The sequence below is a fragment of the Sitophilus oryzae genome, unplaced genomic scaffold, assembly GCF_002938485.1.
Source record: "Sitophilus oryzae breed Bouriz unplaced genomic scaffold, Soryzae_2.0 scaffold_1000_pilon_pilon, whole genome shotgun sequence".
NCBI classification, from domain to species: domain Eukaryota; kingdom Metazoa; phylum Arthropoda; class Insecta; order Coleoptera; family Curculionidae; genus Sitophilus; species Sitophilus oryzae.
This window is the reverse complement of record NW_022145617.1, coordinates 2,843,879-2,869,333: the sequence shown is the minus strand read 5'-3', so window position 1 is coordinate 2,869,333 and position 25,455 is coordinate 2,843,879. Positions and strand designations below refer to the sequence as shown.

The 25,455-nt window shown below is 32.0% G+C and overlaps 3 protein-coding genes across 3 annotated transcripts; 1 reads left to right on the top strand and 2 right to left on the bottom strand.

The window, feature by feature from the left end:
* Positions 1 to 2,327: 2,327 nt before the first annotated feature.
* Positions 2,328 to 8,832, bottom strand: LOC115884043 (glutathione S-transferase-like). Its single transcript, XM_030902526.1, has 4 exons — positions 8,481 to 8,832; positions 8,159 to 8,326; positions 4,921 to 5,063; positions 2,328 to 2,569 (listed from the first exon to the last, which is right to left on the bottom strand). Exons 1-4 carry the CDS (start codon positions 8,614 to 8,616, stop codon positions 2,393 to 2,395), a joined length of 624 nt encoding a protein of 207 aa, XP_030758386.1. The 5' UTR covers positions 8,617 to 8,832; the 3' UTR covers positions 2,328 to 2,392.
* A 6,473-nt stretch (positions 8,833 to 15,305) lies between these two features.
* On the top strand, positions 15,306 to 22,801 carry LOC115883965 (glutathione S-transferase-like). The gene is made up of 4 exons (XM_030902420.1): positions 15,306 to 15,551; positions 19,047 to 19,214; positions 21,913 to 22,055; positions 22,548 to 22,801. Exons 1-4 carry the CDS (start codon positions 15,416 to 15,418, stop codon positions 22,707 to 22,709), a joined length of 609 nt encoding a protein of 202 aa, XP_030758280.1. The 5' UTR covers positions 15,306 to 15,415; the 3' UTR covers positions 22,710 to 22,801.
* Positions 22,802 to 23,092: 291 nt separating this feature from the next.
* On the bottom strand, positions 23,093 to 25,414 carry LOC115883885 (tetratricopeptide repeat protein 4-like). The gene is given in 9 exon segments (XM_030902325.1): positions 23,093 to 23,198; positions 23,260 to 23,339; positions 23,341 to 23,422; positions 23,484 to 23,643; positions 23,989 to 24,296; positions 24,801 to 24,972; positions 25,029 to 25,130; positions 25,133 to 25,145; positions 25,206 to 25,414. Coding segments are annotated over 9 exon segments (1,146 nt in total). The 5' UTR covers positions 25,353 to 25,414; the 3' UTR covers positions 23,093 to 23,116.
* Positions 25,415 to 25,455: the final 41 nt, after the last annotated feature.

Below are 25,455 nucleotides of genomic sequence, written 5' to 3'. Positions count from 1 at the left end.
TGGCGATATCAAGTCCTTGACGTCATTTACTTGACCTTAAGAAGGTTGTAATTTATTTTAATTTTGAGTGAACATACAGGGTAGTCCGAATTGTATTCCGGAAACTGCGGCAATATATTCTGCAGATAAAAATAAGTAAAAAAAAGTTGGTATAAATGTATGTCCTAAAATGCTTGGTTTCGGAGGTACAGGGTGTAGAAGTTTCATTTTTATTGTCGATTTTTTCCAAATAACTTCTGAAGTAACGTCTATATTTGGATGAAAATTGATATCTGGAGGTTTTTTGACATGAAAAATTTGATTTTGATGTCAATATGACTCCTACTCGTAGATGGCACCACCTACATATGTTTTAACTGGTTTGAAGAGTAATAACTTTTCGTTCGTACCTGTATAAAACTACTGAGTAAAACAATATACATTTACGACGTTTTTTACGTAAAAAAGGTCTCTTGCTAAAAATCGCTACGAGTACTGGTTCTCGAGATATTTCGAATCGAAATTATCAATACCTGTCATCATTGACATAAATTGAACATGTTGACTGACTAAATAGTTGTTATTAAACTAAAATTATAAATTTGAAATGATTTTGTATCAACAGAAACTGTTTTATTATCATTTTTTTAAAGAAAAATTTATGATTAATTTATAAAAATAAAAAGTTCCCAAATTTATAACTTCTCTCTCTCTCAGTCAAATAAATATCTACTATAAAGATGTTTATTTTTTGTCAATAATGACATGTATTGACTACTTTCATTCTAAATATCTTGAGAACGGTTACTCGTAGCGATTTTTACCAAGAGACATTTTTTACGTAAAAAATTACGGAAATGCATATTTTTTCACACGGTAGTTTTATACAGGTACGGACGAAAAGTTATTACTCGTCAAAACAGTTAAAACACAATATGTAGGTGGCGCCCACTACAAATAGGAGTCATATTGATATCAAAATCAAATTTCTCATCTAAAAACTCCCAGACACCAATTTTCATCCAAATATTGACGTTACTTCAGAAATTATTTGGAAAAAATCGAAATAAAAATGAAACTTCTACACCCTGTATCTCCGAAACTAAGCAATTTAGGACATACATTTATACGAACTCTTTTACTTATTTTTATCTCGAGAATTTGCTGGCGAAATTTCCGGAATACAGTTCGGACCATCCTGTATATTTGAGAAAACGATTTTTAAATGGTGTAGGTCTGGAAACGTTCTATCCTTTTTTAATCTCGCTATAATTAGTATTAATTTTGACATGTTTTATGTCAATTTTTATTAAATGACGTCTAGAGATTGACCTCGTCAAAATTATCATTGATTGTCATTTCCAAGCCATACTTGACGCCATTTTTTCGATCATATGGTATTTATATTTAGTGATTTTATATTTATTATCACTCAATTGGTTTATTGTTCCTTCAATATTAAGGATTGCGTTATTAATTCATAAATAGAGTGGACTAGAAAACAACTTCAAAATTATTATTTTTTTTTGTTTTATACATTAGATATTATATCAGTCAGATGTATAATAGTTCATAAGTGTATTGTTAAGTATTTTATTGTTAGCTGAACGCTGCTTATGTTATTTAAAGAAACATTTTTTATTTTTTGCTAAAGTTATATTTTGTATACGTACCTATTACATGTTTATAATATAATTGGGACTATCTGAAATCTGTATTTTATTTAATACATACCTTAGTTAGGTTTTTGTAATTTTAAATGTAAAAAGTGTAAACAAACTAAAGTCTACCTGGAATGGGAATCCTCCAACCGGTCTAAGACACTCGAAGAAATTTCTCAGAACTACAGAGAAAAATCAACGATTTTCTTTGATTTAAGTAAAAACAATCTTCGGATTGTCACGGGGTTTTTGGCAGGGCACCTATCTCCTCAATGATCACCTTAGTAGATTGAAGCTAAGAAACAACGGCGAATGCAGATTCGGTGGGGAAAATGGGGAAACACCAGAACACCTCATCCATAGGAACACAAAAAAGCCTTTTTTGTGTTCTGAAATGTCCATGTATGTTCTATTTGTAATTTTAATGACGTATTTTTTTTTAATTGTATGATATTTTTTATTATTTGTATTTTTTTTGTGCTTTTGTTTGTTTTGTAAATGCTTTGTCGATGAAGCTATTTTGGCTTTTTGTACAATAAAGCGTTTTATTTTGTTATTTTATTAACCTCTGTAAAACCGTCTCAGATACTGACTTTTGTCAAAGATTTGAGACTGTACGATGAGTTATAACTGAAGAATGGGAAACACAATAGATCTATAAGTTCGAGGTGATTACACAAAGGTATGTATACTTTATTGTTTATTCTTATTATAAAATAAAAGATGACAGAAGTTTTAAGAAACATAAAAAATTAAGGAACGTAGTATTTCTTCAGTTGTGCTGATTTTTCTTTCCATTCTTTGATACTAGGTAAACTGCTGACTTTGTCAATAAGGCCGTTCAGTGCTGGATAGGACTTCAGCAATCCAGGTGAGCTTTTTTCAAATTCCGGTAAGATATTGGCAAAATGGAAATCAGACCAGGTAATCTAGAAAAATATATTTTTTTTGCTGAAAAAGTTGTACTTTATTTTGAATAAAAAGATTAAGGAAGGAACATAACAACAAATTTAGGTGGAGTGCGATGGGGGATTAAAACGGCTGACTCAAATCGGTTTTCTCTGCTCAAATCTCGGTTCAGCAGTGCCGTTCTAATTTTATTTAAAACGTGTAAAAATATAATGTACGGTACACCCAATAATCTGTTGGTTTTGAGTTACTGTTCGTTGTCAGTAAATGTGTTATTATTAAAATTGTTTTAAAAAATATATATTTCTAATAAAAATAGACAGAAAAGTTATAATCATTATTTAATAACAAAAATACCAGATACGCTACTGAAACACCTAGGTCAAATTGACGTATTCTAATTGTTTCTGGTAGTAAATAAATGCGAAAATGCAAGATAAAATATATAATTAGTTGATTTTAAGTGAATTTCATTTATTGTTTGGTTTACGTATGTTTACGTATGTTATACCGTATGATCGAAAAAAAATAGCGTCCAGTTGGCTTGGAAATGACGATCGATGACATTTCCCATATAATTTTACATATAAAATGACAGCGATCTTCATTTCATAACCATCGCTGACGCCGTTTTTATTCGATCATACGGTATATAGATCATACCAAATAAACTTTTAGTCACGTGGTTAAGCTTGACCGGCACAGCGTTGCCCACTTTACATATTTTCTTTTAATCAAAATATTTTAGGAAACAAAAATAAATTAATTATAAATATATAAACAGTTATTATTTACACCAACAAAACTCGCCTCCTTAACAACACCTAAGGAACATACAGGGTCATTACCATTACTACAGTTTTCCCGTTCAAAACATTTTAATAAGGTTGCGATAAGTTTTTTGCAACGGCTATTAAGCTATCTTGTACACTTTGCACCAAAAGAGGTTCTAAAAAGAACAATGTTCGAAGTACCGTATGATCGAGAAAAAACGGCGTCAGCGATGGCTATGAAATGAAGATCGCTGTCATTTTATATGTAAATTTATATGGGAAATGTCATCGATCGTCATTTCCCAGCCAACTGGACGCCATTTTTTTTCGATCATACGGTATAAGGTCTATTAGTAAAAAAGTTTAAGCTTAAAGTATCACAACACAATTTATTTAAACCAAAAACTCGTAATACAAAACTAAAGTATCAAAACCAATGACAATGTCAACAAATAAATAAATAAATGTGGCAACTTGAAATTTTTTTACAGTAGGGCCACCACCTGAATCTACAGCGGGAAATTTAAATTCCAGTTAGTCAGCCCTGCGCAATGAATTTAATAATTGCGCCCTCGATGACGTAAATAAAAGTTTAGTTGATATCGCTCTTAGTTTCCGACATACTGTGAGAAATGCGATAATTTAAAAAAAAAAGTTAACGCCCTGTACTGTAGATTAGAAAAGATTCCGTGTTTGATACCCTTAATTTTTTTCTTTGAATAAGAAGACTAAGGAAGGAGCATAATGCTATCCATGTATTCATGCATGGTGGGCGGAAAAAGCTGTCTAGGGTGGGGATCCTTGACAGTTCTGTTTGACGATTCATTTGACACATTTGAATTTGATTTGAAATTTTGTGGATTTGTCAGTCTTTACGCCCAGCTTATTTTATTATTTATTCTACTACTGATAGTTGTATAAAGGTAGTAAATCTAGATGGAAATTGTGACAGAACTTAAATTAACAGTGACATTATCGCGATTTATCGAAAATGACTCTAAAATAGTTGGTTGTGTAGCGTGCGGTAGATCTCGGCAAAAATTGAGTGAAATAATGGAACAACTTTTCGCTAGTAAGTGACTATATAATATACATACGTGTAGTAAAGCGATCTCTTTTTGCATTTTAGTTTGCATTTTAGCTTTTATTTACTACTTGTCAAAGATCAGATGTCAAAGAATTTTGATACGTTAATTTGACTTACCTGCTTCAGTAGCGTATCGGATGTTTGTGTTAATAAATACTTATTATAACTTATCTATTTTTATTAGAATTATATATTTGTATAACAATTTTAATAACTACCAACAGTTATTCACAACGTAAAATAAAATAACAAATTATTGAGTCTATCCCACGTCTACCCTACATCATAGTTTTACATTTTTTTAAATAAAATTAGAACGGCACTGATAAACCGGAATTTAAGTCGGCCTTATTTGAGGCCCATCGCGGTGTACCTAAGATTTTTGATATGCTCCTTCCTTAGTCTTCTTATTCAAAGATTTTTTTATACTATTTAGGAAATATCGCATACCTAATATTAGACTCATTCCTTAGTGTTTTTATTGAAAGGTAATTTATAGTATATAACATACCTGTGATCCTACGGTATATCCGCCATTTTTCGAAACAATGTCCTCGAATTTTTTGAAGAAAAATGGTACGTCTTCTTCAAAAAGTTTTCTTTTCTCAATTTCTTTCTGTTTGGGATCAGTCTCAGTAAGATACTTCTTGCTTTCTGAAATTTTAAATTCAATTAAAGCGGATGGTAGGTAGTGTATTGTAAATAATTTTTTACCGAGTGCGTCTCGAATATTGTCACCCTTATAACTTTTTTTATTTTTTCAGTTAAAAAAATGAGATTTGGAATGTTAGTATATGACATAAATTTGGATTGATTGACGTATTCAATTGTTTTCGGTCACTTCCTGTTTCACCGGAAATGGCTACAACTTTTAATTTTTAAATGACACCCTCGGTATTTTTTTTTACTTTGTTGACATATAACATGTTAACTTTTGACATTCTCGCTTAAAAAAATCGTATTTTATATTTCAATCTAGGGTGCTATTGCTGTGTTAAAAACACTAGTTTTTGATCAAGGAGTCTTGGAAAAATAGACTTGATCGTCTAATGTTTTCCGTGTCTTGTCCTGGCCGGTTAAAAGATGCCCAAATCGTATTTTTAATCATATCTCTTTTTTTTTCAAATGGAACGAGGGTGGCTCATTCGCATATTTGAAAAAAGCATTTTTTAAGAATAATTTGGCACCACACATATTTTAACTCAAAAGTTGACAAATGCTATGTCATCCTATTCAAAATGTCATTTTCTATCGGTAGAAGTAAAAAATACAGGGGTGCCATTTAAAAATCAAAAGTTGTAGTCATTTCCGGTGAAACAGGAAGTGACCAAAAACAATTGAATACGTCGATTAATCCTAATTTATGTCATACACTAACCAGTGCCTTCTATTAAAAGATCAGCCTACGGGCGAGATTTATGACGTCACGCTAGTTAGATATAACGGATTAATAAATATGTTGTAGAATACATGGAAAACATATTATTCCTCAGATTTTTGGTTTGTATTTTAAAAATGATATAGTTTAAATGAAATATACATAATATACAGTTAATAACTACAACATATATACCTATTTATAGTAATAAATACTTTGGCAAATAAACTATGAACCATACAAATGCAGCAAATGTTTTACAATGTACAAATAATGTATAGGTACATAAGATAATGGGTAAAATGTAAATATATTTCAAATTTTGGGGTTTGAAAATCGATCTAATTTAACAAAAAACATTTAATATCTACTAATAGTGATGTATTATTATTTGCATTCACAAAATTTATATGTATATTTTTCAAGTATCAATGTTCGAAAAATTATATTTACAAATAATACAATATTATCTAAAAAAAGGCGTCAGCGATGGCTATGAACTGAAGATCGCTGGCATTTTATATGTTAAATTATTCTAAAATTTTTGATTTTCTTGGGATTTTTAGGTTCGGGAAAAACGCTGATTAAGTTTTCATTTGGGTTTTCATTATTTTTATTTGGTTTAAAAAAAAACGTTTCGGCTAACTATAGCCTTCACAGTGTTGTGCATATGAGAAAAATAGTGTCGAATATAATCCAAAAAATTACAGATACAATATAATTCACACCTTATAATGTTTACTGCAAATAATAAACTAATATAAACTTATCAAAAGATGACCACATATTTTTTAAAATTATTATTCTTAACACTAAAATTATCTACATTGACTATGGAGTACGCAGTAAACATTATGTGCGTGGTGTGAATATTTTATATGTAATTTTTTGGATTATATTCGACACTATTTTTTTCATATGACACAGCACTGATGAAGGCTATAATGTTAGCCGAAACGTTTTTCTTAAACCAAATAAAAATAATGAAAAACGAAATGAAAACTTAATCAGCGTTTTTCCCGAACCTAAATTCCAAGAAAATCAAAAAATTTAGAATATTTAGAAACAAGGTTCAAGAATATCAAATTTTCCAAGATTGTAAAATTCTAGTTAATTATTTTATATGTACAGTTATTTAGGGAATGTCATCGATGTTCATTTCCAAGCCAACTAGACGCCGATTTTTTTCGGTGATACGGTATAATTCTTACGTAAAATGTAAATAACATTAGACCAATTAAAACAAAGAAATATGAATTTCTTTGTATTTTTAGTAACACCTTTATTCTTAAAACTTAATTTTGTATTATGCAAATATACCAATTTTATTGTTATTTTATTCATATTCTATTCAGCCATCACTTAAATATTTGATATTAATTTGGTATTATAAATAATCAACACCTTTCATTAAAAATTACTGAACAAATATATGTTATGCTTGACATACATTATATATTATCAAACAAAAACACATTCTTCTTTTAAACTGTATCTGTCTTGTCTTTACAAAAATCTTTTTTAAAATGAACTCAAAGTAATAATCTTTTTCATGATCTTTAATACACATATTCTTTATTTTTCCCTAGATCATAATACCTACTTACGTGTTTGAATCTATCGAAGCTGAACCAACAACACTTGGAGTGGAGATTCCACAATATGAATAAAATAAACATAGTTGTCCAGTTTTCATTAATACCATCATGGGAGAATATTATTTTTAAATTTATTAAAGATATTTTCAATAGAATTCTCTTGATTTATAATTCGTACCCACTTTTCTTGCTCTTCCGGACACTTTAGGCTGCCTAGTATAATAACTATCCTTAGTAACTATCCTTTCCACCAGGAACACAACAAAGATGAGGCATAGCACCAATAACACACTCCACTTAAGCTTTATTGATGAATTGTTAGAGTCTTAAGAAACACACACAAAAATCACGATAAGTAAAAAATGTATGGGCACTTTTAGGTTAAATCACTTGCACAACGTGTAATTTTTAAAATTTCTATTTTTTTATGCGAAACCGAGAGTGACCATATATCTGGTAGTAGTTTATGTCAGTTCAACACCAAAATAATTAGTTTTTTGCACTACAATAATAAATAATACCAAAAATCAAAGAGTTAAAACCAAAAATCAACCGACAAAATATGAAACGGAATCTAACCCAATATCTAAGTATGTACAGCTGATGAAGTAAACAAAAGTCCGCCCGTAGGCTGATCTTTTAATAGAAGGCACTGCACTAACATACCAAATCTCGTTTTTTTTATCTGAAAAAATAAAAAAGTTATAGGGGGTGAGCCACTTTTGAGACGCACCCGGTATACTGCCGTGTATACTTTTTTTGAGTGTACTTACTTTGTATTAGGTCTCCTAGTGTCTCTACCATTGAGTCACATTCCAGAGCCTCTAACTCATTTTTCCCATCAAGATTGAATTTTCTTGCTAAGTATCTACAAATAGAAAAACTTTGCGCTATTGGTTTACCATCAATTTCTAAAACTGGAACCTGTCCATAGGGTGTTTCTAAAACAAAATATTCCAATAATTAATACACAAAATTATATTTTCCTCTAAAATACTTAAAACACTACTTTGTCAAATAGTAAACAAGAGATAATCAAGCATAACAACATTTTCACACACAGAAACACCTAACAAAGTTAAATTTAAAGCTTACTTTTTTTAAACTCCGGCCATAGGTCTTTGGTAATTCTAATATCCTCAAAATCCTGTTTTGCGTAAGCAAATATGTATCGAATTTTTTCACCACGGCCAGGTGTATCGAAATAATAAAGTTTATACGTTGGAGCCATTTTACTTTTGTTAGAAATCCTTGAAATCGTACCTGTACTACTGGAACTACCTACTAATTTCGCTTGTTGATAAATAAACCGAACAGATTGATGATATTCGTCACGCAGGCTATCTCTTTAATGAAGTTATTATATTCTAACAGTATGTTTATTTGTTGGCTGTCAAATTTATAGTCAAACTTAATGTGAATAACTGAAGTACCTATCATTCTGATATTATTATGCATATACATACAAGATATACTCATAATAGATAATTAGAAAGATATATGATTCATTGTTGCTATTTAAACAATTTGTACTTGGTTGTTGGATGTAGAGATTCGTCCTATTATACAGGGTGTTTCAAAAAATGTGCCATCTCTTGTGGGGTGACTCTTCACGTAAAAATAAGATTTATTTTTATATCAACATAGGTCCGATTCTGCTTTGTTACGAAGCTACAGGGGGTTAGTCTTAATTTTTTTTCGATTTAATATAATTTTCTTCCCAGTGCTTTTCGCGATTCAAATGAAATTTTGGGGGTAAAAGTTATAATAAGTGCGACATATTTTAATGCTAAAAAAGATCAAATCGTGGGCGTACAGCGAAAATCCACTAAGTCACATTTTTGGTTGAATTGGTTTAAACACACCACTATGTCCAGTTTTTCACGGTCTTTAACATGAAAAACCCATTAAGTCCAATTTCGGCATCCTTATAATAAATATAATATCCTTATAATATAATATAAGGATGCCGAAATTGGACTTAATGGGTTTTTCATGTTAAAGACCGTGAAAAACTGGACATAGTGGTGTGTTTAATCCAATTCAACCAAAAATGTGACTTAGTGGATTTTCGCTGTACGCCCACGAAATCATCAATCAAAAATCACATCAAAATTGATCAACATCACATTGTCTTTTATGGGTCTTATTAGACATTTTTTTAGCATGTGTTGTACAACATTGTTTTTCGAAGGTAGGCGTATACAGGGTGTCCAGGCTGAGCGTGCATTAGAAGTTTCTAAAGAACTACAACATCTGGCTCGGAGATTTTTTGCACATATAGTTTCACAACGAGATTTATCGATTAAAAATATTTTCAATATGGCGGCACTTCCGGAAATACAGGAAGTTAACAGCAACTTTCTTATTTTAAACGGTTGCCCCAATTTTTTATTACATACTTAAATTTTCTGAAAAATTTTATGAATTTTGATATTAAACACTCTATATCTAACATTAACCATTTTTGAGAAAAAAAATATTTAAAATTTTTGAACGAAAAAGACCTGTCAAAAATATGTGTATAGCCTAAACGTCAAATTTAGTGATTACCATCACAGCCACTGTGCCATAGAGAGAAAACATGTGGCTATCTATTTCATTCCATTAAGCAGGCAGTATTTATAATATAGGAAATTCAAATAATTCGTTTTCTGACAGATGGAAATAAATTGTCTGACCGTTTGACACTTAATGTCAAAGGAAGCTAGATAAAATCAAGAAAAATATACGTTTTCAAATTAAATCTCTTAAATAAGTTAAAAACGATTTATTTTAGGTATAGGAACATGTAGAGTTCAAAAGTAACGAATTGAAAAATCTTTTCATTAGTGAAATAAAAAAAGTGGTTTTCCATTTAAAAAAAATGATTTATGATAATTTTTTAATCGCTCAATTCCATGACAGCTATCGCCATTATTATATGACATTTGAACAAAATTTTTGAAATAGATAGCCATATGTCTTCACTTTATGTCACAGTGGCTGTGGTAATCACTAAATTTGACTTTTAGACTATACAAATATTTTTGACAGGTAGTTTTTTCCGTCCAAAAATTTTAAATATTTTTTTTCTCAAAAACGGTTAATGTTAGGTATAGAGTGTTTAACATCAATGTTCATAGAATTTTACAGAGAATTTAAGTATGTAATAAAAAATGGTGGCACCCATTTAAAATAAGTAAGTTGCTCAACTTCCGGTATTTCCGGAAGTGCCGCCATATTGAAAATATTTTTAATCGATATATCTCGTTGTAAAACAATAATATGCAAAAAATCTGCAATCTAGATATTGTGGTTCTCTAGAATCTTCTAATGCACGCTCAGCCTGGGACACCCTGTATAGCACGCGAACTACACTCACCGACCGGTATGAAAAACGAGCACCTTAAAATTTTCATTTAATTTAAAGTTTTATATATTGTGTTCTAGTGAACCGATTTTGATGATCTTTTAAGCAATTTGTAGCTAATTTATTTGACTTTTTAGTGTCTTTTTCTAAATTAAAAATGGAACTTGCCATCTGTTAATTATACGAGAGAAAACCAAATGTTGATATTTTGGTAACAGTTTGAAACACCCTGTGGAGTACCTTAATAAAACAAGAAATTTAAAAGTAACTTTATCATCTAGATGTATCTTTCCTCGATAGTTTGTTTTTGGTTTCATCTCAATAGCTTTATTTTCTTTGGAGATATTCGCTTTTCAAGAAGATACTAACATTTTTTCGTATTTTTTACATTAAAACCATACCTTTGCTTTTGCTCCTAGTTAACAGCCTATAAAATAGTATTTATGATTTATGTAATATCACTGTCTTTAAAAAATCATATTATTATTGTCTTTTGCGCAGTTACTCTAACAGAGATGGTTTTAAGTCCAAAATTTGATCAGTACGATCAGTACCATGATCCATTAAAGCAGCAATGGTCAATACTTCAGAACTTAAAACCATATCTACTAGAGTAAACATCAATAAACAATAATAATATTACTTTTCAATGACAGTGATAATAAACAATAATAAACACTATTTTATAAGTGTGTTGATGAGAACCCAAAAAAAAAGCGAATATCTCCAATAAAAATAAAAATACTGAGATGAATCAAAAAACATACTATCGAGAAAAGACGTACCTATCTAGATGATGGAATGATTTTTAAATTTCTTACTTTATTAATATATTCCACACAGTGTTTCAAACTTTCACCAAAATATCAACATTTATTTTGTTTTCCCTCGTATAATTGACAGATGGAAGCTTTCATTTTCAATTTAGAAAGAGATACCAAAAAGACAAATAATTTAGGTACAAGCTGCTTAAAAAATTATTAAAAACGGCCTACTAGAACAAAATATATTAAAGTTTAAAATACATCAAAATTTTAAGGTGCCCGTTTTTCGTGCCTGTGAGTACATTTTGAATGAAATTTTTAAATTTTTGTATATTTTTAATCCCAGCATTTTAATAATAACAAGTTTTTACTATCATTTATACTTCAGCTAGCTATTTTAGAATTTTAAAGTACCTACACAGATTAAAAGCAAATAAGCGGAAATTGCACAAATAGTTAACATACATAGATACACAATATATATTAAAAGATAATACTATTTTTGACAATAACATACGTAATTAAGTTTAGCATCAAGGTTGTTACTAAGTACCTATTTATTAATAAAAAAAATATGTTTGTGCATTATTCTTGGAATTACACTATGATGCTATGATGAGTCCTATATTTTTGATATCATTGTTGTCCACATTATCTAATCTAACGTATATCAGTTGTACATATTTGTCAATGGATTGAAATAATTAATTAATATGAGAAAGATGAGAATTTCTTGTACTAATGAAATGAGCAAGGATCAACTTGTTCTAATTGAATTCTCTTTGTATCTTTCCTGATTTAGGAATAGGTACTTTGTTCTGGATATCGTGTAACTTGTATAACCTGCTTAATTATTTATTTTTATTATCATACAACATATCACTTTTATCATTTATAAAAATTATGTAATGTTTACCCTTAAACTATTGTTTACACGTATAGTACTACACTTTAATGAAATTGATAGTCCTCTGGCTAAAGTTCCTCCTACACAATAACGTTTTACCTGTCAGGCTTAACTGAGTTGACTGTTCAGTCAAAACGTATCAAGCAAAACATTGTGTGTAGACTTGAACTGATGGAAGACCTTCTAGACTCTAGAGAACTGACTGGGATCATTTTACAAGAAAAATTTACACAAAAGAGTAATATGGATATAATACAGCATCTTTAAATAACATTTTCATAAAAATGAAATATTCTAATATTTTTCATAAAATAACGTAATTTCACATAATTGTTTATGTTATATCTGAAACGTATCGGTCCTTGAAAATGCTAACTGCGAGAGCGCTGAAGTCATGTTTACTGAATCCCGCTTAAGATGGGCTGGTCGCGTATATATGCAGGATGCAAGAAAACCGCCTACCGAAATCTCCTCTTTATGGTGAGTTTGTAGACGGTAAGAGGAAACCAGGTGGACAACTGAAAAGGTACAAGGATATTTTCAACGAAAACTTAAGGGGATAAGTATTCAGAATCAGTGGGAGGAAGCAGCACACAGTAGAACGCAATGGAGAAGAATTGTAAACTCAGCGACAACCAAAAAGTAAAGAGACAACAAAGTAATAACATTTTTGAATGTCCGGAATGCGGAAGAGAGATAGAATGTAGAATGAGTAAGAGGAGGGGTCACGGAGGGGTTAACCACTGCGACCTTCCTTGAGTCATCACACGATCTATAACCCATCATACCTCTGTTGTAGAGGGGACAGATGGGGTATTTCCCATCCTCCTCTGACAACAGTTCTTCCTCCGTTACACACCCTTCCACGGTTGGAGTTTGGCCCTCCGTGCCGCTCTTCACTGTGCTCTTCACAGTCGAAGAGCTTGCCTCCGGCTGAGGTACCCGTGAGGTGGAGGCTGGAGGATCTGTCTCCATTTCCTCCACCTCTTTAACTTGGTCTCTCCTTAGACCTGATACCGGTGTTGTGCCGTATCTATAATAGAGGATATATCCCTCAATTCCTATTATCTAGGTCAATTCCTCTTCCCTCGAGTTGATGACTCGCCAACTCGATGTCCTTACATTGAAGTTCTGACCTTGGATAAGGCTCAGCAGGTAGGTGGTGTCTTTCCCCTTGCTCCTCGGCAGAAAGACCGTTATGGCCGCCCCTTTAGGGACGTTTTCTCCCTTCACTGCCCAGTTCCGGCCCTTGCCAATTTTTAAGCTTAGGTGCCATTTCCACCAACCAATTCGCCGATTCTTGAGATACACAGTCTAAGAGAATCGTGCCGACCCGAAAGTGTATCCCCGCAAAACGCAGCTGACCCACATTTTGTAGATCGTTGTGTTGCGATCCGATCGTCACTACTTCGTCCAATATAGCCTCTTCTAGAGACGGTTGCTGGTCGGTGGTCAGAGCAACCTCTGGGAAATCATTTGGCAGCACCGCCATTTTCACTTGTCCAGCAATAGCGGCAAAGCTGGTGATACGTCCCTGCCTGCCTCCCGGTGTTGGACGGCTTTCCATCCTTGCTTTTTTCTCTCCCTGCCGGAGAAGAGGTGAGAGGTTTTCGCTCCCTCTCTTGCCCTTTGATGGAGATGAGTTAGGTTGTTTCTTGGTTTCTTTACTCTCCCCTTTTCGGAGGAGTGTTTTCGCTTTTGCTTCCTCTGGAGCAAGTCCTTCGTGGAGCAGTCGGAGGTATCTCCGTGCTTCTGCTCCGCTAAGACCTACTCTCAGAGGATCGTCTAGCCCGCCTGGTTGACCCAGGCCGGGTAGACGAAACGGTAGCTTATGTCGCTAATTGGGTCTAGAGGTAGGCTCCCGACCCTTGCTGGAGTAGGTGGTAGCTTGTGTGCCACTTGTGGAGGATGATCGCAAGCAAGTGTCAGCCGCCCCTCCTGTAGTTTTCTTTGGATTTGTTCCCTTGGAACTTTCATTAGTAATGTTCCCAGTGTCGCTAGGGGGCTTCCCCACAGCTTCACCAGTGGTGTTTTTAATACTAGATCTCATAGTGTTCCCTCGAGTCGCTAGGGATAGTCGGTCCACTTCTACAGAGCCCCGCATGCAGAAGTAAGGGGTAAATACAATGGGGTGCACCCTGATGCCCCAAGGTTGAGGCCAGTAATGGCTAGTCCTCTATCTAGCCACGCATCCCTTTGACCTGGTCCCGCCATCGTAGGATTTAGGTTTTTGGTGAGGTTGTCTCCTCTTGGTCCAGGCGGTTAAGCCAAGACCCCCCACACCCTCTATCCGCGATACATGACCACAGTCAGTAGAGGGTGCCTGGTATGACGGACAGGGGTAGCCCCGTCCGGCATCGTTATATGTCTTGGTGCAATTCCCTGGCCACGACACTACAGCCAGGGACAAGACAATTAGATGCTTCTTAGACCGAGCTAAAGTGCTAGAGGAGATTCCTCCAACACCTGACAAGGAGCTTCCCCACCAACGACAAGGTCTTGCATCTCCTAGGGGAAGGGAAAAGAGATAACATCACGTATCGGGCTTTTGTGTGTCAAATACTCGTCAGCGAGTAATAGCAGTAAGTAAGATGGTTGAAGCGCTTAAGACTGAAGACCGTCTACAGAACTGTCGTCAATGTTATAGACGGGTTCCCGTTTTACCCGACCTGCAAAACTTACAGATAAAACGTTATGTGTAGACGAAGCTGTATTATACAGGTTATTGTTGATGGCCTGAGGTAAAACAATGAATCATTTAATATCTGAATTATCAATTAACATGAGCTTGTTATTCGAACAATCTAGACTGAGATAAATACTATTAACTACGATAATATATGCAATATAACGATGATACTTCAGATTTCAGTAATTTTTTTTTCATTATAAATATAAATTTATACGTTACTTCACACTGTTCATTCAGTAGACAACCTTCATACACGAACAACAATATAATTATTGTACATTTTAGTTCAATTTCAGGTATTTTTAACAAAATAAAATGGCTCCAACTTATAAACTTTACTATTTTGATGTTGCCGGTAGAGGTGAAATTATTAGATATTTGTTAGCTTATGGAAACCAAAGTTTCGAAGATATTAGAATACCTAAAGAAGAATGGCCTGAATACAAGAAAAGTAAGTGGACAATTATCGTTAAATAGTGATATACATGTATATTAAGCTGCGTCCAAGCTACTCGAACAAAACGTTCGCGAACATATATAATTCACACTATATACTCGTAGCAGCAGGTCGTAAACGACGGCACAGCCCATAGCCACGGTCCCGAGGACTGAGGTGCGGGGTAGAATGCGACAACCAGTTTGCTCTATAGATCTAGGATGCGTTTAGGTAGTCGCTGTTTTTTCGAGTGCCCGGATTTCGAGTGCAAGCATTTTATTAAATAAATTAACCGGTAAACAGTTTAAGAACTTTTGTCGTTGAAGAATCAATATTTAGCAGGCGGAGGGTCACAGGGGTCTTTTGGTAGATTATTCGTTATAGTGTATAAGTTATATAGTTATATATAGTGTATAAGTATATAGTTAAGACCTGTATTCATTTTCAGCCGATTCTACCAGGTGTTTGTCAAAAGGGGCTCACTTTTTTACTTTTTTATTTTTTTCAGATAATACAACGAAATTTGGCTTGTTAGTATATGACATAAATCGGGATTGATTGACGTATTCAATTACCTTCGGTCGCTTCCTGTTTCACCGGAAATGACTACAACTTTGTATTTTTAGATTATATCCTAAGTACTTTTTTACTTTATTTGATAGAAAATGACATTCTCAATAGAATGACATACCATACGTTAATTTTAGACAATTCCAATTAAATAAAAATAGCATTTTAAATTTCAGTCTAGAGTGCCAAGACTGAGTTAAAACTATTAATTTGTAATCAAAGAACTTTGGAAACATATATTTGATCCTGTCATTTTTTTTGTATCCTTTCATGACCGCTTAAAAGATGCCTAAATCGTATTTTTAATGATAATTCAAATTTTTCAAATGGTACGAGGCTGGCTCAGCATATTTGGAAAAAGCATTTTTTACGAATAATTTGTTACCACATACTTGGTATTTGGAGTAAAATTGTCGTTACGTTTATTTATGGCCATTTTTAAATTGAAAATGTCAAAAGTTGACATATAATATATCATTCTATTTAGAATGTCATTTTCTATCATATACGGTAAAAAAATACCGAGGGTACCATTTATATCAAAAGTTGTTGTCATTTCCGGTGAAATAGGTAGTGACCGAAAATAAATGAAAACGTCGATCAATCCTGATTTATGTCCTATACTAACATACCAAATCTCTTTTTTTATCTAAAAAATTAAAAAAGTTATAGAAGTGAACCAATTTTCAGAAACACCTGGTATATTTATTTCTAAAAATGTAATGGTAAAATTTCATTTCCGGTGTAAAACTTCCTATTAAGTAGTAATTTTTAATTTCAGAATCCCATAATAATTCCGGTTTTTAATAAAAATAATCATAAAGGTCTTTATTAACAAAAATGAAATTATATGGACGAAGTCTAGCTACATAGCTATTCACACTCAACCCATAATAAAATTAAAATTAAAAAATCTTTTCTTTGTGTAAACAAATTAGTTGTAAATGTTTTTCACGATCCTAGTCAATAACTGCCCCCCATTGTCGAATACTCGGTGAAAAATAAAAATCACAGATGGACGCCCGAAATTAAATGAGACACTTCCAAGTGTCCGGTACAATGTCCGCCGAAATGCACGCCGTTCGCTCCTTTTGATTTACCGACACCCGTCGGAAAAATAACGCGTGCGCTCTAGCATAGGCAGACGCACGGTCTGGCGTACAAGCTAGCCGTTCGGCGCTCCGCGCTCCTTAATAGGCCTAGGCTAGCTGTACTTGTTGGCTTTATTATTTATAAATCTACCTATCTCACAATTTTCACTTAGTATCTGTTTAATTATATATGTTCGCGAACATTTTGTTCGAATAGCTTGGACGCGGCTTTAGGGCGCACCAAATTTTTTTTTAATTACCGTGAAAATATCGTTCACGATGATGAAAAATAAATCTGATAAAGTTTGAGATCTTCATATTAATATTGAGAGGTGCCTCATTGTAATTTTCTATTTCCCATTTCAATAACATGGGGAATTTTTTTTTATTTTTTTTTGGGGTCTAACACAAATCAGCGTATTGTAAAACTCAATACTTATTCTCATAGGAAATTGAACGGTCTCCAAAAATTTCTCATATGATTTTTCATTTTATCGACTCGTTTGAAAGTTATTGAAGGTTAAAATTGAACTTCAAATCCACAGATTTCAAATCGTATATGATAACTTCCCCAATTTTTTATATTTTATCAGGAAATAATGGCTCAAAAACATGAAATATCGTATTTTTCGTAAAGTTTATCAAGTGTTCTTTCGTAAAACATTATTTAAATTATTTATTAAATAATTATTAATTATCGCTAATTACAATAATTAGGAATCATCCTGAGTCAATATTTATTTTTAACTACGACCAGGGCCATGTAAGTGAAATATTAAAAATGGTTCCAGCAAAAGTTTCCCAATTATGACGGATGATGGCGTTGATCATCAAAATTTTTGGACAGGGATTTTGCTTACCGACAATACGACGTGAGCTACGACCGGACCAGGACCAATCAGAATGATCAGTCTTTCTTGGACATTTGCCGCGGAAGTGTGTGTTAATTTCTGTTGTGATAAGTGTGGTTGTGTTTGCAGTTTGATTTTTCGGTTTTGATATTATGTTAAAATTAATTTTGAAGTATTGTATCACCTGTTTTTATGTAATAGTACTTTTTTTAGTTCTATGATTGTTTCTATGTTATGATTTGTTAATGTTTGTTTAACAATGTTATACCAAAGAGGTTATACTTAATATACTTATCAATTTGCATAGCCTAACTTTTTTATCAATAAACTTTGTAGATTTTCAGATTATTTAATTCCTTTTGTTTCCGTTTGTAATTTTATTTTTAAGACATATTATGTGATTGTTTCACATAATATGTTTTAAAAATAAAATTGCAAATAGCGAATAAAAATAATTAAAATAAAAAAGTGTATTTTATAATTCCCCCCGGCCCCGCACCCCTTTGGCTAACCTATAATGTCAGCTATGTCGAGAGATGGCGTTACGAAAATGGAACCGATTTATTACAAGGAACTTGGGCTTCTTTTTCGTTAGTATATTCTGTGACTACGACTATCTTTTCTTGTATCTTACCTGGCGCCCAATACTTTTTGTTTGAGTGTAATTTGGTTTCCTCCAAAGAAATACAAACGAACCCATGACTGCTTTATTGATGAAAAACTGCCGTACGCAAGGGACAATATAGCTTTTTAACTATAATTTTTTTATTAACTAAATCTGCTACACCTTAGTAACTTCCCAACGAGTCGATTAAATGAAAAATCATATCAGAACTTTTTGAAGATCGTTCATTTTCCTACAAGAATATGTACTGATGTTTACAACAACACGCTGATTTGTTAGAAAGCAATAAAATTAAAAAAATAAAAAATAAAAATTCCGAGTGTTAGGAAAAAAATAAATTTTCTAAAAAAAAATTTCGATCATATTTTTTTAGAAACTCCTTATGGACAGCTTCCTGTTCTTGAAGTCGATGGTAAACCAGTAGCCCAGAGTCTGGCTATTGCCAGATTTTTAGCGAAAAAATTCAATCTAGTTGGACAAAATGAATGGGAAGCCCTAAAATGCGATGAATTGGTGGATACACTTGGAGATCTTGGACAAAGTAACTTAATTTCTATTATTAATCATACAGGGTGTCTCAATATTCCGTGAACATAGAACTACTACGAATTTTTGCAATCAGAACAAGTTAAATTGGGTATAATTTAGTTTTATATAAAAGTACTTTGTTTCTCCGTTAGAGGGCATCAAATTAAAAAAAAATGTGTTTAACATTTTTTGATGTTCACAAAAAAATTAAGAGAAAGAACGAGAATAACCCTACCTACTATAATTAACTTATTTTGATTCTAAAAATATATATCTAGTTTTATGTCTACGGATTATTAGGACAGTCTGTATACCGGGTGCGTCTCAAAAGTGACTCACCCCTATAACTTTTTTATTTTTTTACATAAAAACGAGATTTGGTTTGTTAGTATATGACATAAATTAGGATTGATTGACATATTCAATTGTTTTCGGTCATTTACTGTTTCACCGGAAATGACTACAACTTTTGATTTTTAAATGGCACCCTCGGTATATTTCTACTTTATTGGATAGAAAATGACACTCTGAATAGAATGACATATTATCATATGTCAACTTTTGACATTTTCGAGTATGGTTTATTTGAAATTGTAAAATGCGGTTCTAACGTTACGAACTATTTGACTCGAAATACCAAATGTGTGGTACTAAATTATTCGTAAAAAAATGCTTTTTCCAAATATGCTAATGAGCCACCCTTGTTCCTTGATTTGGACATATTTTAACCAGCCAGGACAAAACACGAAAAACATTAGACGATCAAATCAATTTTTCCAAGACTCCTTGATTAAAAATTAGTATTTTTAATACAGCCATGGCACGCATCTAGATAGACATTTAAAATACGATTTTTTTAAAGCGAAAATGTCAAAAGTTGACATGTGATATGTCATTCTACTCAGAGTGTCATTTTCTGTCGAATAAAATAAAAATATACCGACGCACACTGATCAAAAATTGCAAATTCGTGATCGAAATTAAGATCTTCTTAACGAAGCAATATAGGTAGGTCAAATGTCAAATACATTATGTTTAGAAATATATAATATAATGCAGATATCTGTAATGCATTTTTTTGTAAAAGCTAACCCCAAGCGAGGGATGAAACTCTAAGGGAGCGTTATTGTAAGTTCATGGCCGAATACCATACCATTAATACCATCCATATTAAGACAGACTAAAGGAGATTTTTATTAGCGTAAAAATTACTAATTTTAGGGAAAAAAATTGTTCATAGCGAGTAGAAAGGTGTGATATAATGAAACACAAAAATGTAAAGTTAATGGACTTTCCAAATTGGAAGAAAAATAAAAGAAACTACTCTATAGAATAGATTTATGTATTTAGTAAAATTAATCCCCAAACAGATTTAAATTAGTAAAACGACACGCAACGATTATGATGAAAAAAATGTTTACAGAAAAACATGGTATATTACAAATACTTTTATGGCATTTGTAATTAGTTAGTCAATCTCGCTGTCTGAAAATTCCTCGTTGGCGAGCTGTTCCTTTTCCTCGTTATCTTGTTCTTCAATAACCAATAAATCTCTAAGTTCATTTTCTACTTTGGTTTTCTTGTAGTTCTTGGTAGAATATGAACTTATGTATGGATCAGAACTTAGCAGTAAACGGTGAAAAAGATCCTCGTTTACTTTAAGAGCATTAAACTTCCTTGTAAAACTTTCTCTGTACCTTCTTATATCCAAAAAAGACAAACAAAAGAACCAATCGAAAACACTCTTTTTCTACGAAAATTTCACCAGGAACATACAATAACTAATAATCCAAAACGAAATACAAATTTTATATTAACCGCCGCGGCCGCCTGACATTTAGTATAGTTATTGATGCATATCAACGCGATTGCGTTAACGCGCAGGAACAAATGAAGACTGTCTTAGTCAAGGGGCAGACAGTGGCAGCTGCACTAACAATTATGATGTTCATAACATTCCAAATAATATTGTAATGAAAATTTTAGCATGTCATCTCGTGTCACACTAAATATATTCTACGATTTACTCATACATTTTACGTAGATAGCCATGTTATTAATTAATTAATAAATTACACAATTACTAAGCGGTATTTTGATAATTATAAGTAATCAAAATAAAGAAGAAAGACAACTCTTTCATATCATATATATTAGGATGTGATTACTTACGGTACTTAAGTATGGAAATTCTAAGAAAATGACATTGTTTTATTTATATTGTGCAATTCAAAGAAAATTATTGATTTTTGTCAACTTCGGATATGCAGAAATATTTTTTGGGAATAAATGTCAAATGGGTAACTTGTTCAGAACTTGAGTGACACATATGAAATTACAATACTTTAATTTGAATGTCGTATGAAGAAATTGAATTCTTGAATTTCGATCACAAATTTGCGATTTTTGATCAGTGTGGCGACGGACGGTGCCATTTAAAAATCAAAAGTTGTAGTCATTTCCGGTGAAACAGGAAGCGACCAAAAACAATTGAATACGTCAATCAATCCTAATTTACGTCATATACTAACATACCAAATGTCTTTTTTTTATCTGAAAAATTAAAAAAGTTATAGAGGTGAGCCACTTTCGAAACGTACCTGGTATATATCATATATGAGAAAAAAACGGTATAAAGTATGCTTATGAATGCTGATCGATGACACACAAAAGGAACATAATAAATTAAAAATTTTTATTTAATATTTCAGAAGGTATGAGGTATTTCAGAGAAGCCGATCCTGAAAAGAAAGAAACACTGAAGAAACAGCTGTTTGAAGAAGACGTGCCTTATTATTTAAGTAAATTTGAGGCTGTAGTGTCTAAAAACGGAGGATACACAGTTGGATCACAGGTATACACTATGATACATTGAGTGACGCGAAAAATGGACACCTTAAAATTTCTATGAATTTTAATGTTCAATATATTTTGATTTGCTAGTCCGACTTTGGTGATTTTTTAAGCGATTTGTAGTAAAATTATTTAAATTTTTTGCCGCCTTTTTAAATTAAAAAATAAAATTTTTATCTGTATATTATACGAGGGAAAACAAAATGTGGATATTTTGTCGGAAGCTTGAACACCCTGTGGATTTGTTTAACAAAGTAAGGAATCATATATCAATAAGGTTGGAAAACCCAAACCAAACCATTTTATCATTAATTTATCTTTTCTCTATAGTTTATTTTTTGGTTCATCTCAATAGCAATTATTGATTTATAGCAATTAAAAATAAAAAAACTGATTTTAAAATTACTCACTTTAGTAAACTTTGCACAAGGTGTTTGAAACTTTCCCAAAAATAGCAATATGCAGTTTTTGACATTTTCTATGACTGTTTTAGCTTACATGGTCCGATTTTCAATTTGCCGGAACTCTAGAAGAATTCGAAAAAAGGCATCCTGGTCTGTTGAAGCCGTACCCTGCTTTAAGTGGTCTTGTTGAGAAGATTTGTAACCTGCCAAGTATTAAAGCATACAGGGAGAAGTCAGCACAAAAGAAGTAGATTTTGTAAAAATTATTTATTTGTCGCTTTTTATACTGCACTCTCCTGTATCAAGTCTGTAATTTTTTAATTTAAAATAAAATATAAAATTTGTAATTTAGCATGTGTTTGGGGAATTCACCACAGATTTAAAATTTTTCAAAGTAAAATAACTCCGTTATTTTGGACTTATTTCAAAAATGGTATAGAGAAAATATGTTTTTTTATCGATATCTACCAGCTAAGACTCACCCTGTATAATATAACAATAATATTAACAATATAAACATACATTACAACCTTTGTTAAGGCTAACTGGGAGAATTATCATTGATTGTCATTCTCAACCGTCTTAGACGCCCCTTTTTTCGATCATACGGTATGTCGTTTTAAAAGAACAGAAAATATAACAGTTTTGATTTTTATTATTATTTATTTAACAAATGTTTTTCAACGGTACTTCCCCTAACAACAACTAGAAAAGATGGAGTTCCAGCTCTAATAACATACCTAAAAAAATAAAATCAAATTTACATATATTTTCATCAAATAATTCAATAAATTTACTCACTTCTTATCTTGCAATATTTCTTTTAGACTTTTACTAACATCAACTCTTACTAAATCTTGTTTTTCAGTCTCGAAATACACGATTTAAATTATCAACTTTATATTCTTGCTTTACATCCCACTCTGGATACGTATTAAAAACTACCTCAAGTTGCTCATAGAAACTAAAAAATATTATTAAAAATAATTTTGAAATTTTTAAAATAAAATTAAGACAAAAAGTACCAAACATTTTCTGGAAATTGTTGTATATAATCCATAATCTTATACTCTGGATAAACTAGTACTACAGGCCAAATCAAAACATTCTCCTGGTCATCTAAATATACTCTTGAATTTACTAGTTCCGGAAAACATGGTTCTAAATGACTCAGATTTAAATTTCCTAAAAAAATCTATTGTTAAGTATTTTTCTAGATATCAGAATATCAAGATATTGGACGAATACACGTCGCGATGTTGCCACGACTACTTTTTTTTACTTTAACACATATTCTAATTAAATGAAGTTATTAGCAAGTTTTCTGAACGAAGGCTGAAAAATGTAAAGTTCTAATTGGTTAACATTACTCTTTACTTTTTGTAACTTCAAAATTAAAGACTTTAATAAAAAAAAAACTTTATTGTGTTGGTAAAATGTTAATAATTGCAGTTACCTACTTATTACATCCCCTTGTATTGACGCCAATTTTTATTGATTTCTCTATAATTAAAAGTTATTTATTCTCACCCTTTCTCTCAATATTGTATCCCCTCTTCAAAATCTCTTCAATTAAAGTATTTTCAATTTGTTTTTTCTTTTTATCTTCTAAATATTTTTTCCTCGTATTTCTGTCTTTTAATTTCGCATCATTAACACATTTTTTTCTTAATTTCAAGATATCTTTATCGGTTTTATTTTTTTCCAAAATTAAATCACAGAATTCGACAGCTTTGTCATATTGCCCCAATTGGTATGAACAATGAGCAGCCCTATTCGAAACTTTATCATAATCAGGCTTAAGTTTTAAGGCTAACTCACAGTCATGTAGGCAAGACCTAGAATAGATTAATACAGAGTACAGGGTGTCCAATTTTTGTGTGTTTTATAGGGTTTCTTGTTTATGAGTAACAAAGATGCGGATTAAAAATGCTTCAAACAGATTTGTCCTAGCTCTCTTAGTTCCCAAAACACAGGGCGAATTTGAAATTGTTGTAAAGTTATATTTTTTAAATGGGATACCCTGTATATTATATTTGTATTTTATTTGGTTATTATGAACTCTCTAAAAATATAATATACTCTATTTATTTTATAAATAAGGTGAAATGCATTATTTAACTTTTTAACATAGGCGGCCGATTTATATTAGGTAATCAAAACAATAGAACAATTTATTCAACGTCAAACTTTAGTTATTGGCTATTCCACGCTAGTTTCTGTGTGTACAATTATTGCACAAGTGCAGTAGCATCTTTAGATTCATAAACAAGTATATAGTACAGTGATGACTTTACTCATAAATGAGACACCCTGTACAAAGTTACAAAAAAAACACAAACCTGTAATTTTTAAGGAACCAATGAGATGCCGCTCTATTATTATATAAACTAGCCTCAATATCTGCATCTCCGCATTTCTGTTTAATGCCTTCAGTGTAAGCTACAATTGCCAACCTATAGTTTTTATGTTTAAAGTTAAAATTTCCATCATCTTTATATGCTACAGCCAATTCTACAAAAAAACCGTAAGAAAATCACAATGTTACAAGGCATTTTACAGTATTTTACCATGAGGTTCGTTCTCATTAGGATCGTATTTCAGTTTTTGGAGTCCCTCGTACAATGGATGTAGGTGTTGACCAGGTTGAGGAGACTGTTTCATAAAAAAAGGTGTTTCTCCATTTCCTAGATAAAATAGGTTCGTTATAAATACAAGGCTTCTAAAATTTACAGTAATATAGGTACTTCTTCCCAGCGATCTTCGGGCCACCCATCTTCGTATTTTCGTTTGGGTAAATTATTTATGAATTCATCCAACTCTAGATCAAGTTTAGCAGCTAACTTTAACCTGTCTTCGTCCGTAAATGCAGTTTCTTTCTCCTTATTATTCATAATTTAAAAATATTTAAATCCCTGAAACATAACAAAATAAAAACATAACCTAAGAATCTACATAACCTCAAAACAGAGGTCAGATCAGAGATATAGGGGTAGA